Below are 13,446 nucleotides of genomic sequence, written 5' to 3'. Positions count from 1 at the left end.
GTGATTTGTCACATATTACATTTCATATAGTGTGTGATGTAGTAGTTTGTCAATCTATAAGTTTTACAAAGTAAAAGTGCATTATAAATATGGCGTTAAAGTCTTTCAGGAGAAAGAAGCAATTCTGAATTGCTTAAAATTAGTATGTAATTCCAGTCTTCCTGTAGATTCATAGCCAGTGTTGAGGCTAATGCATTACAATTAATGTGAGTTACGTCATAATATTGCATATTAATATTAAGTAATGAGTAATGTAACGCATAACTTTGAAAAAATAAGTAATAATATTTGAGTTTCTTTTTTTAAAATGTAATGTGAATGTTCAATTTTATTTGAATTAATTAGCTTTTTAAAAAATAAATTGCTAAATTAAAATAAACATGGCTATGCTGAATCACACTCAATGAGAGAATGTGTTCATTATTTTGACAGCATTGAAGAAAAGTGGAAGTGAATTGTCTCAGTGAAAAGTGATTTTACAAAACAAATAAAATAAAAAGAACAAAAGTGCTAAACACATTGCTTTAATCTTTCATTATTCTGTATGAACGGCATGTATAGCTCTGTGTTTAGGAAGTTTTCAGAAGATATCATGCTAAATTATATAATTTTTATGTGTTTTTTTAAAGGTAAAATGAAGGTGTGGGTTATACAGTGTGTTGTTAATAGCAGACTTCCTCTATTAAAAAAAATAATAATAAAAAATAAACCCTGCAATCTTTGAAAGGGATCAAGCCTTAGTCATGCAGGCAAGGAAAAGTAATTCAATTCAATTCAATTCACCTTTATTTGTATAGCGCTTATACAATGTAGATTGTGTCAAAGCAGCTTCACATAAAAGGTCACAGTAAATAGGAACAGTGTAGTTCAGTTTGTAGTGTTCAAGTTCAGTTCAGTTTAGCTCAGTTCAGTGTGGTTTAATAATCACTACTGAGAGTCCAAACACTGAAGAGCAAATCCATCGATGCGCAGCTCTACAGATCCTGAACCATGCAAGCCAGTGGCGACAGCGGAGAGGGAAAAAAAACTTCACTAAAGGCGGAAGTGAAGAAAAAAAACCTTGAGAGAAACCAGACTCAGTTGGGCACGACCATTTTAATTTCTCCGCTGGCCAAACGTCTTGTGCAGAGCTGCAGTCTCAGTGGCGGAGGCTGGAAGCTGGCCTCAGCGAAGACTCGTCTGTCTCTGGAGCGTCACAGGAATCAGTCTCATGTTTTCCACTCCTCCATGACCATCGCAGTAGTTGTTCAGGATTCGGCCAGGTCCAGGATATGGAAACCTTGGGATCATCTCGTCGTTGGTCTTGGATCGAATCAGTGACTCTGCATAGTCTGGGGGCCTCGGGAAGAGTATCCCCAGGTGGAAATGGAGAATAAAGAAAATAATTAGCGTAGCTGATGTTCACAGTGTATATCAGCAAGATGCATAACCTGTGTGGAAGCCCCCTAAGTGGTGCACTAAGTGTATGCTTTACTGAACAGATAGGTCTTTAATCTAGTTTTGAATTGGGAGAGTGTGTCTGAGCCTCGGACGTTATCAGGAAGGCTATTCCAGAGTTTAGGAGCTATAAATGAGAAGGCTCGACCTCCTTTACTCGACTTTGCTATTCTAGGTACTACCAGAAGCCCTGAGTTTTGAGATCTTAAAGAGCGAGTTGGATTGTAGCGAGACAGAAGATTGGTTAGATAAACAGGAGCTAGATTATTTAAAGCTTTATATGTAAGAAGCAATATTTTAAATTCAATACGAAACTTAACAGGCAGCCAGTGTAAGGAGGATAAAATTGGGGTGATGTGATCAAATTTTCTAGACCTGGTAAGAACTCTGGCAGCTGCATTTTGTACTAATTGAAGTTTGTTAATAGAGGATGCTGGGCAGCCAGCAAACAGTGCATTAAAGTAGTCCAGCCTAGAAGTCATAAAAGCATGGACTAGCTTTTCTGCATCTGAGATGGATAGCATACTTCGTAACTTAGCTATATTTCTCAGATGAAAGAAAGCAGTTTTTGTGACATGGGAAATATGATTTTTAAAAGTTAAATTGCTGTCTAATATGACACCCAGATCTTTTATAGTAGAGCTAACGCTAACTTTGTATCCCTCTAATTGTAGGTCGAGTTGTGAGATCTGCTGTGTACAGTATTTAGGCCCAATAAGTAATAATTCTGTTTTGTCTGAGTTTAAGAGAAGAAAATTGTTGGTCATCCAGTCTTTAACATCTTTAATACACTCAGTTAGCTTGGACAGATTAGACGTCTCGTCAGGTTTAGTTGAAATATATAATTGAGTATCATCTGCATAGCAGTGAAAGCTGATCCCATGTCTTCTAATAATGTCTCCCAGGGGTAGCATGTATATTGTAAACAGTAAAGGGCCTAAAACTGATCCTTGAGGCACCCCGTATTTTACTGGGCTGATTTGTGAAGGCTGTCCATTTATATTTACAAACTGGTAACGGTCAGATAAGTATGACTTAAACCATTGCAGGGCATGTCCCTGGACACCTGTAGACTTTAAGCGATTAATAAGGATACCATGGTCAATGGTGTCAAATGCCGCACTAAGATCGAGTAGAACTAATAGCGAGATGCACCCTTGGTCAGCAGCTAAGAGTAAATCGTTGGTTATTTTCACTAATGCAGTTTCTGTACTGTGATGAGCTCTGAAACCTGACTGAAACACTTCAAAAACATTGTTGGTCTGCAGAAAGGAGCATAATTGAGCAGAAACAACTTTTTCAAGTATTTTAGATATAAATGGAAGGTTTGAAATAGGCCTATAATTAGCTAAGTTGCTGGGTTCCAGTTGTGGTTTCTTAATAATAGGTTTAATAACAGCTAACTTGTAAGGATTTGGAACATGGCCTAAAGATAAAGAAGAGTTGATAATGTTAAGAAGAGGTTCTCCTATAACAGGTAGCAATTCTTTCAGTAACTTTGTTGGAATTGGGTCCAATATACACGTAGCTGATTTAGAGCTATTTATAATTTTGTCTAGCTCTTCCTGTTCTATGATTTTAAAGCACTGTAGGTTATTTAGATTCAGAGACGTGTTTACTGGATCTGAAGTATAAGGCGGTGCAGAAAGTTTAATATCTCCTATTTTCTGTCTAAAGCCTTCTATTTTATCACTGAAAAAATTCATGAAGTCATCACTACTAATTTGCGGTGGAACGTTTTGTTCCAAAGATGACCGATTATTTGTTAATTTAGCGATGGTGTTAAATAAGAATCTAGGATTGTTTTGATTATTTTCTATCAGTTTGCGGAGGTGCTCAGCCCTGGCAGATTTTAAAGCCCTCCTATAGCTGGACATACTGTCTTTGTATGCAATTCGAAAGACTTCTAAATTAGTTTTTTTTCCATTTACGTTCCAGGGCACGGGCTGCTGTTTTGAGAGCGCGGGTATGACTATTATACCATGGTGTAGTTTTATTCTCTCTAGCCTTTTTTAGTTTGATGGGTGCCACAGTATTTAGAGTGCTAGTAAAGATGGCATCCATACTGCTGGTTACTACATCAAGGTCATTTGCGTTTGCGGGTGCATTTCGAAGTAGAGAAAGATCAGGTAAGTTATTTATAAATTCATCTTTAGTGGACGGAACAATAGTGCTACTAGGGCGATATATCGGAGCGGATCTGCTAATTTCAGGTAAACACAGCTTATATAGTAAGAGGTAGTGGTCTGTAATATCATCACTTTGTGGTATAATGTCTACATTAGTGACCTCAATTCCATAAGACAGAATTAGATCTAGTGTATGCTTTAGGCGATGAGTTGGACCAATAACATTTTGCTTTATTCCTAGTGAGACCAGCAAGTCCGTAAACGCGAGCCCTAATGTGTCGTTAGCGTCATCTATGTGGATGTTAAAGTCTCCTACAAGTCAGAGATAAAATCAGAAAACTCTTTTAGAAAATTGACATAGGGTCATGGAGGTCTATATATGGTGATTAGAGCGAGAGATAACATAGGTTTTTGCATAGTGTTTGGAAGGACAACATTAAGCGCTAGTACTTCAAAGGAGCTAAACATAGGTCCGTTTCTCTGATTAACATTAAGAATATTACTAAAGATTGACGCGACTCCACCACCACGACCAGTTTGACGAGCCTCATGTTTATATAAGAATCCTGGAGGAGTTGCCTCATTTAAACTAATATAGTCATTTTGTTTCAGCCAGGTTTCAGTGAGACAGAGTGCATTAAGATTGTTATCTGTTATTATTTCATTTATGATAAGTGCTTTAGGTGCTAGTGACCTGATGTTTAGGAGACCAAGCTTCATGAAATTTGTATTTTCACTTTTTAGTGTTTTTTCTGGTTTAAAAGTAATGCAAAAGTTACTTAAAATAAACATAACGTATTATTTACCATAAAAAGTAACAAAGTAACACAACTAGTTACTTTTTTGGGGAGTAACTTAATATTGTAATGGATTACTTTCCCCTACACTGTTCATAACAAATCTCTATAATATTTCAGTCTATGGGATTTACTGCTGCCTTTCAACAATTTCTACTTTGACCCTCAACCAGGTGCTGTAAATGGTCAACCAATCACAATAGGCTGTATGTACTGTATGTATGTATGTATGTATGTATGCATGTGCATATATATATATATATATATATATATATATATATATATATATATATATATATATATATATATATATATATATTGTAGGGATTAATAACAGTTTTGACCCAAAGAATGACCAGTCTGTCAGATGAAGAAGGGCCGGAGTTAGAGATTCCAATATATAAATAAAGTTTACTGAAGATAGTTTGCAGTTTCATCAACAGAAGCCAGTTTCAACACTCGCAATGAGTTCATAGGCCACTCTGCTTTCAATCACAAATCAATAACAATTATACTCTCACATAACGTCATTAACTGCGTCACACATATAGGTGTTCTAACCTGATTGGTTAAAACACAGATAGAATAGGAAAATTTCCACATGGGTGCGTGCGTACAATTCTGAACAATATTTTAAGCATGAACATCAAACATCCACTAGACTTTTTAAAGCTGACTCCAGACCTGTGAAACGGATCCACAATCAAGTAGAACACACACACTTTAAGTATAATCCGTTTACTCTCAGCCATCTTTATCAAAACTGGTTAAAAACCAGTATAAATCTACATTCAGGCAGTTATATCCTTACAACACAATGTCTAGCTTGAATAAAAAGTAAAATCACCTTAAAAGAATTACCTGTAAAAATTGCAAAATCACTTTAGACATTTTAGATAGTAATAACTCATAGAAATAACAATAGAAACAGTTGTTTCCAGTCCTCAGCTCTTCAGTTCCACTCAAGGTCTCAGTGACCTCTGACCTAGTTTGGTGGCTCCTGAAAATAGTTATAAAGAGACAGGCAAATGCACTGAACATTCTTATATTAAGCAATGTGTTAACTTTATTCATTAATTAATAATCATCTTTAATAAAAATAATGAGAAACAGGATGATGAGAAAAGGATAAACGTTGGTCCATACTGAGACGAAATATATATATATATATATATATATATATATATATATATATATATATATATATATATATATATATATATATATATATATATATATATATATATATACACTATATATGGGATAAAAGTCTCCCAAAACATAAAACATAACTAATAACCCTTAGGAACGCTTTAAATTACCAGTCAAAAAATGTAGTTTTCTCTCTACAAGAAATAAATGCAAAACCAATTTCCAGCTCTCCTCAGATTGTCCTTCATGTTCTTAGATCCACAGTATTGTTCAACACAACATATTTTTCAGACAGAAGTCAAGGTAAGAGCGAACAGCATAAATTTATCAAAACAGATTTCATTGATTGATGCTAAAGGAGTCGGTTTGGCAATGAAATTACACATAATATGGTTTGATAGGTACTATGCACACTGCTATCATACAAATAACAACACACATACATTTGAAGCTGGTGTCGAGATCAAGCAGACTTGTATCACCAGCACATAAAACTCACTTTCCAATAAACCAATAAACATCCTCAACAATTTCCCCTGCTTTTATCACATTATCTATGCCTGTAGATCTTACATTTCTGCACTGGACAGATGCATTTTGTTCAAATGGTCCCTGAATGAAAAATTTGTTTCTTTTTGCTGTTGAACACAAAAGAAGATATTTTGATAAATGTTGAAAACGAATAACCATTCACTTCCATAGTGTATTTTGTTCCAATGGATGTCAATGGCTGCCGATTTCCAACATTCTTCAGAATATCTTATCTTGTGTTCAACAGAAGAAAAAAACTTGAACAGGTTTAGAACCACTTGAGAGTTTGTAAATTGTGAGTAGGCTATTTTTTTTTTGGGTGAACGATGCCTTAAAAGACATGTAGTTACTTATAAATAAACCCCAATTTGCAGGATGTAAAAGCTGCTTTTTCATATAATAGATGTAATGGTGACCAAAGCTGTTCAACTTTTATTGTACAGCTTTGTTTGTATAATTAATTTGCTTTGTGGATTAAAAAATGTCCTGAACTAGACTTAGTCTGTTAATAATGATGATGAATCTTTGAAAATATATAAAGTATGGGTTGAATTTAAACAATTAAATTAAGTTCAGTAATGTTCAACTTAATTTGTTTGTTTATATTCAACCCAAATAAAATGTTTACAACCACTTAGCTTAAAAAAAAATTGTAAATCCAAGTAATCATGTTCGAATATTTTTTTCAGTGTACCTCTTAATGGCAAAATGTCCTAATTTGTCTCCCTTGCTTTAAAAGTTTCACTTAAAGTGTAAAGTATTTTCAAAAATTTATTTGTGTGAAAACAGCTATGCCAGTTTCTTCTATGCAATTGAGGCAGCCACCTGTGGTTCTATCATAGCAAGAAAGCACAGTCAGACTCAGTCTAAAAAGGCAGACTCACATATATCTGAGCTCAGACTCTTTGCGCACGAGTGCATCTTTTATCCTCTCGATTTTAAAGAGCTCTCCCTCGATGTCCTCCACAGTGATGGTGGAATCAGCCATAGACACCACGTCATCTTCAGCTGTGATCGACAACAAAAACACATTACATTATTTTCATCTGAAGAAGCACTTTCAAAATATTTTGAGTTTTTAGCTCTATTTTAGCTCTTCTATATACAGTATAAACTGAAATGGTGTAAACAGGGTATAACTTAATAGGGTATGCACACTGTAAAACCCAAAAAGTTAAGGTAACGCAAACCATTTGAGAAAACCGATTACAACAAACCATTTAAGTTAAACTGTGAACTTACTGCATTTAAGTTGAAGTAATGAGGTATTTCATTAACTCATTACCTTCAACACTGAGTTCAAAACTTTTTTCAAATGAGTAGATTTAACTTTCAGTCAATTTTAAGTTAACTACACTCATTTCATTTGATAAAGTTGACTGTTTTATAATTAAATTATAGTAATTTACTATTAATGTAGGAAACATATTACCAAATTTGTAATGGAAAATGTAACTTTAAATAATTAAAATGTTTCCATTAAAACAAAATTCTAATAATAAAACAATAATTATTTTATTGTTTTATTCTATAATATGCATTTGCTTTAGTTCATTTGTCAACATTTCTTTAAAATTTCAAATAAAAAATACATAGTTTTGTTTTGTTTTTTAGCAGAAAACGACACAAAGTCAGAAAAACAAATGTATTCATTTCGTGTAAATCAGGGTTATTCAACCAAAAATGTATTTCTTAACTCTTCTGAAGTGAAAACATGATATTTATTTATTTATTTATTATTTTCATGTGTACTACATGGTCCTAGATTTTTTTTTTTTTTTTGTTTAGTAACCATACACAGCTAAACCTAAGGCACCAACATCAAACCATGGTGAACCAGTGTATTAGTTACTGAACATAGTTATGCTGTTTTTCCAGTTTGTCTTCTTCCGCTTGAAGATAAAAATAATAGCACGATCACACATTTGTTCAGAAGCCGGACTTCTGTGATGTGGACTCCGCTAACAAGCGATCTGGTGTTGAGCGGCTACATTTCAAAGCAGGAGCTGCGGATGAAGATGATGATGGTGATCTTCAATCTGTTAACTATTATTACTGAACTCGGCATGAGTCCGAGGGAGGCTGACAATAACGTCTGATCGACCTCCGTGTTCGGTTCATCATACAGCACTGATTCACTAAATCCACCGCATCATTACTTGGTTGTGTTTTAGACAACTTGATGAAACAGACAGCAATAACACTGAAAAAAAAACCTGTGAAAAACTAATTGGACAATGATGCAGAGTTATTTATGGAGACATATTTCACATTACACATTACAAACTGCCACTGTAGAAAACGGTTTTGATTAGTTGCATTAATTTGTCTAGCTTTATTTGCATTTTTTTTTGCCACAAATGTAAAGAACAAATAATAAAGAAGAAAGATTTCTTTTTTACTTTTTAAAAATTAATTAGTTTAGTTTCAGTAGATGAAAACAGTTTTTTGAGGTGAAATAAATAATTTAGTTAATGATTGCATAATAAAATTTGCATTAAATTTATAAATCAAACTTAAATAATATTACTAGAAATTATAACATCTATTAAAACTTGCATAAAATATTATTACAAGTGTGGAAATATTTTTTGTATTTTTATTTTATTAAAATAAAATATATTTAAAAGGACAGTTTGCCCAAAATTTACAATTCTGTCATAAATTACTCTCCTCTACTTGTTCCAAACCTGTTGGAGTTTCTTTCTTCTGTTAAACACAAAGGAAGATATTCTGAAAAATGTTAGAAAGCAGCAGGATTTGACTTACTATTTTTTGTTTCTACTATGGATGTCAATGACAATGTTGGTTTACAAAACTCTTCTAATAATCTTGTTTAGTGTTCAGCAGTCTAGAACCACTTTTGTTTTTAATGTTTAGAACCACTCTAGTCTGGGTAAATGGTATACAGAAGTTTTCAATTATAGTTACCCCTTTATAAACATAAAAAATGTGAATAGTTTGTCAACAAAATTAAAACTACAAGTGTCAAATGCAGTACAATTTAAAGCCATAACAATAACTATATATTGTCTTTTTCAGAACCCCTTTGAGTGATTAAAACACCAAAGGCCAATCAGAATCCATCAGGAGCACGTTACAGTTACAGACAATGTAACTGTAGTACAAACTTAAAACAATGTTACTATTCAATACTGTGGATGTAAATATAGTTGATGCTTTATAATTCAACAGTCATATACCTTGGCTTGAAGTCTGTTGAGTCATCTAGAGCAGGGGTGCCCAAAACTTTTTTTTATAAAGGGCCAAAAACCAAACTTAAGTGAGGGTTGTGGGCAGAAGGTAAACATACCAAACTGCACAGTATAAAATGTAGGATTCCACACAATTCGTTCAGGTTGTCCCAACACAAATCAATTAAGTTAACACATTTAAGTGGATTAAACATAAAACAATTAAGTTGTCCCAAAAAAATCTCAAGAATTGTGTTGTATGAGCTCATTTTACATAAGTAGGTCGAACAAGCAGCAAAATATTTTTTTTGAGTGTTTATTACAGTTGCCATGGTTCATTTCTTAATTTATTAGATATTGTTAATAAATAAACTGAATAAATAAATAGATTTAATCATATTAAATAATGAAATAGAATTTTTATAGAACTTATTACAATAAAAACACAATTCCTTTTTAACACAATAGAGAACAAAGCTGAATACACTAGTAAAGCTGCACCTGACTCTGCTGATGTCTTCTGAGTTGTCTTCTATCCATCAGTGACAGCGTTATTTTTTTTATCCGATTAATTTACAACATTTAATTGAAACATTATTTTCAGTTTTTTGTATTCAGTTATTTGCTGTTTTTGTAGCTTAACAATAAAACAAACTACCACAAGAAACTACACCTCTTTTAAGATTGGATGGCGGGCCAAATTAAAGCTTACCAAGGGCCAACTTTTGCCCGCAGGCCCTAATTTGGGTATCTCTGATCTAGACCAACATTCCCTTAACAATTAATTTTAATTAAAAAAAAATTCTATGCACAGATTGCTTTTTCATTTTTAATTACTATTATTAATTTATCGACTTTTTACAATTCCTTAAACTGAAGTATGCATTTCAAATAGGTTTGGCCTTGTGGAGATCAGCGGAGAAGGCCAAGTGTTATTTTTTTGTTTTGTTTTTTTCCCTTCCTAAAAAGAGAGTGATGCGTGTCCTCCGATGACTCATCCGACTCATTCGGCTCATCCGATGATGCGTACAACAACTGCAATGCCTCATAAACTAAGTTCTGTCTCTATGGCAACAGTCCAGGTCTTCAGTTTTACACAGATATTGGATTTCAAAACAATTGGATTGACCCCCAAATCCAGGGGCATCACTGCCGCTCCCAGAGCACATCCACAGAGCATTATTTCACACCTACTTAGAGAGAACACATGATGCTCCTTTTCATTAGATATGAACTAAATCTTTGGTGTGACCAGAATGTTTCTGTGGATTTCAACTTTAAATGCTAAGATTATTATTAGAACTTCTCAACTTTGTCCCTTTCCACTGCATAAAACATTTGCTGGATAGGCTTGTGGTTCATTCCGCTGTGGAGAACCAAATGAATAAAGGGACTAAGCTAAAGGAAAATAAATGAATGAATGAGTTTTGCCCCTATTTTGGTGTGAGAAAAAAAGACCACACTGTTTTTTGTGTGTCCGTTTAAATTCAAACGAGCTGCTGCTTTTGAGATGTGGCGGAAATTTACAGAAACAACAGAACAAGTCTCACACAGACAAAAGGGGTCCATTCTTCATACCTCGCTTAAATGATCTAAAATGATTCATCAGATCCTGGATCTTTTAATCTTGATAACTGATCTTTGGATAATTTGGTTTTTTAAACAAGTCCGCGAATCAGACTAAAATGTCTGGATGAACTGATCTGAGATCGCTGTGTGTTGTGAAGGACGGATCTGTTGATCCTCGAAATCATGATCAGCAATGCAACGACTGGCTCTTGGCAGCAGCGTAATGACATCTGATTAATATTCAATTATTCATGTGAGCAAAATTACATAACTGTTTGTTAAATATGATATGCAATAACTTTACACATTTGTTGTGGGCTGCAGGCTTTACACTTTCATTTAGCAATTTATTTAGTTTTACATTTAAAGTGTATTTTTTATTATAGAAGGTCTATTTAAGTTACTTAGTTGGCTTAAGGAATAATTTACAATGGCTTAAATTATTTTTGCATCAAAAAAGCATTTTGATATTGGTAAAAGTGTCAGCAACTTTTGCGAAACAGCAAATCACCTGCATATCAGCTGTCAAAACGTGTAATCAATTATTATTATTTATTCAGTCATTCATTTACTTTCTTTTTGGCTTAGTCCCTTTATTATTCAGGGGTCGCCACAGCGGAAAAAACCGCCAACTTATCCAGCATATATTTCACCCAGCGGATGCCCTTCCAGCTGCAACCCATCACTGGGAAACACCCCATACACTCTTATTCACACACAAATATACACTACTGACAATTTAGCCAACCCAATTCACCTATACCACATGTCTTTTGGACTGTGCAAGCTCCACACAGAAATGCCAACTGACCCAGCCAGGACTCGAACCTTCTTGATGTATTGTTTTAAAAACTATTTACCGTTTACTCAAGTGTATATAATTACTACTGTGAGAAAATATCAGAATTCGATACACACCTTTAGTATCTTGAAAAGACCTGATCTAATCCTGTTTATATGTAATAAGCCTGCTCCCGAGCAGGTTTGAGCAACCAGAACTGTTCAAACCATGTTCTGTGTGCAGAGACATGCAGATTAAAGGGTCTTAATATATAATAAGCTATAATAAGTTTTCTACATCCATCCACATTGCATCACACAAAGTTGCATTTTTAATGGGTTTAAAGTTTTTTAATGTATCTGGGCTGGTATATACACAGAAATTTTTCAATAAAGTCCAATTGTCTTGATAAGCATTCAACAAAAATTAATATGAACTAAATATACAGTTCAATTATTAGCCCCCCCTTTGAATTTTTTTTGTTTTATATATATTTACCAAATGATGTTTAACAGACATAATTTTTTCCTCTGGAGAAAGTCGTATTTGTTTTATTTCAGCTAGAATAAAAGCAGTTTGTAATTTATTTAAACCCATTTTAAGGTCAAAATTATTAGCCCCTTTTGGCTATATTTTTTTCGATAGTCTACAGACCAAACCGCTGATATACAATAACTTGCCTAATTACCCCAACCTGCCTAGTTAGCCTAATGTGCCTAGTTAAGCCTTTAAATGTCACTTTAAGCTGTACTGAAGTGTCTTGAAAAATATCTAGTAAAATATTATTTACTGTCATCAAAGATTAAATAAATCAGTTATTAGAAATGAGTTTTTGTTTAGAAATGTGTTAAAAAATCTTCCTGTTAAACAGAAATTGGGGAAAAAAATAAGTAGGGGGGCTAATAATTCTGACTTCAACTGTATATCTTAAAAGTGCACTGATATTGTTAAAGGCATATTTGAATGAATATTTATTCACTATTTACTCACCCTAAAGGGATTCTAAACCTTTATGAATTTATTTCTTCTTTTGAACATAAAAGATGATACTTTAAAGAATGTTGGAAACTGGTAATCATTGAATCATTATAAACAATACTATGGAACTCAACGGCGTTTCGGCCTTTATCAAAATATCTTCTATTGTGTTCAGCGGAACAAAGAAACTCAAATGCATCTGAACTGTGAACTGGACTGTCATCATTGTGGACTGTGTAACATTTCAAAGCAGGTTGAAAAATAAGAGATTTATAAGATTATCATTATTATGATTTTTTTCAGTTGATGTAAGCTTAAAAAGTCATGAGCATGAGGTTCATTTCCATTGGGTAACAAACTCATCTTTATTAGGGGATTCTGCTGTTATAAGGCTCGATACTTATCCGGTTATGATGATTTATGAGTCTTCAGTGAACAATATCTCTCTAATGGCAAATCTGGTTTATATTTGATCTCGTGTGGATTTACTTAGCAAAAGGTCAGTGTGATATTAGTCGACTCATGTCTCAACAAGAGCCAGAATAAAGGAACACTACACTCTCAGAAATAAAGGTACGCGAACCGTCACTGAGGTGGTAGTACTTTTTTTAAAAGGTACACATTTGTACTTATTCCATTAGTCCATATTGGTACCTCAAAAGTATATTAGTACCTAAACATTTTAAGAGGAACTCTTTTGTACTTTTTAGGTAGTAATGCAGTTGAAGTCAGAATTATTAGCCCCCCTTTGAATTATTTTTCTTTTTTTAAATACTTCCCAAATGATGTTTAACAGAGCAAGGAAATTTTCACAGTATGTCTGATAATATTTTTTCTTCTAGAGAAAGTGTTGTTTGTTTTATTTCGACTAGAATAAA

The 13,446-nt window shown here is 33.7% G+C and overlaps 1 protein-coding gene across 1 annotated transcript in view; it reads right to left on the bottom strand.

Moving 5' to 3' along the window:
- zgc:171844 (uncharacterized protein LOC100151763 homolog) overlaps positions 1–13,446 on the bottom strand; it is a 40,020-nt gene that overhangs the window by 11,614 nt on the left and 14,960 nt on the right. The window contains 2 exon segments of the mRNA XM_056453477.1: positions 5,009–5,047; positions 6,908–7,054. Coding sequence (XP_056309452.1) covers positions 5,009–5,047; positions 6,908–7,054 — 186 coding nt within the window.

The sequence above is a fragment of the Danio aesculapii genome, chromosome 3 (genome assembly GCF_903798145.1).
Source record: "Danio aesculapii chromosome 3, fDanAes4.1, whole genome shotgun sequence".
In the NCBI taxonomy this organism is placed as follows: Eukaryota; Metazoa; Chordata; class Actinopteri; order Cypriniformes; family Danionidae; genus Danio; species Danio aesculapii.
The sequence above is the reverse complement of the archived record's forward strand: the minus strand, read 5'-3'. Positions and strand labels throughout refer to the sequence as shown.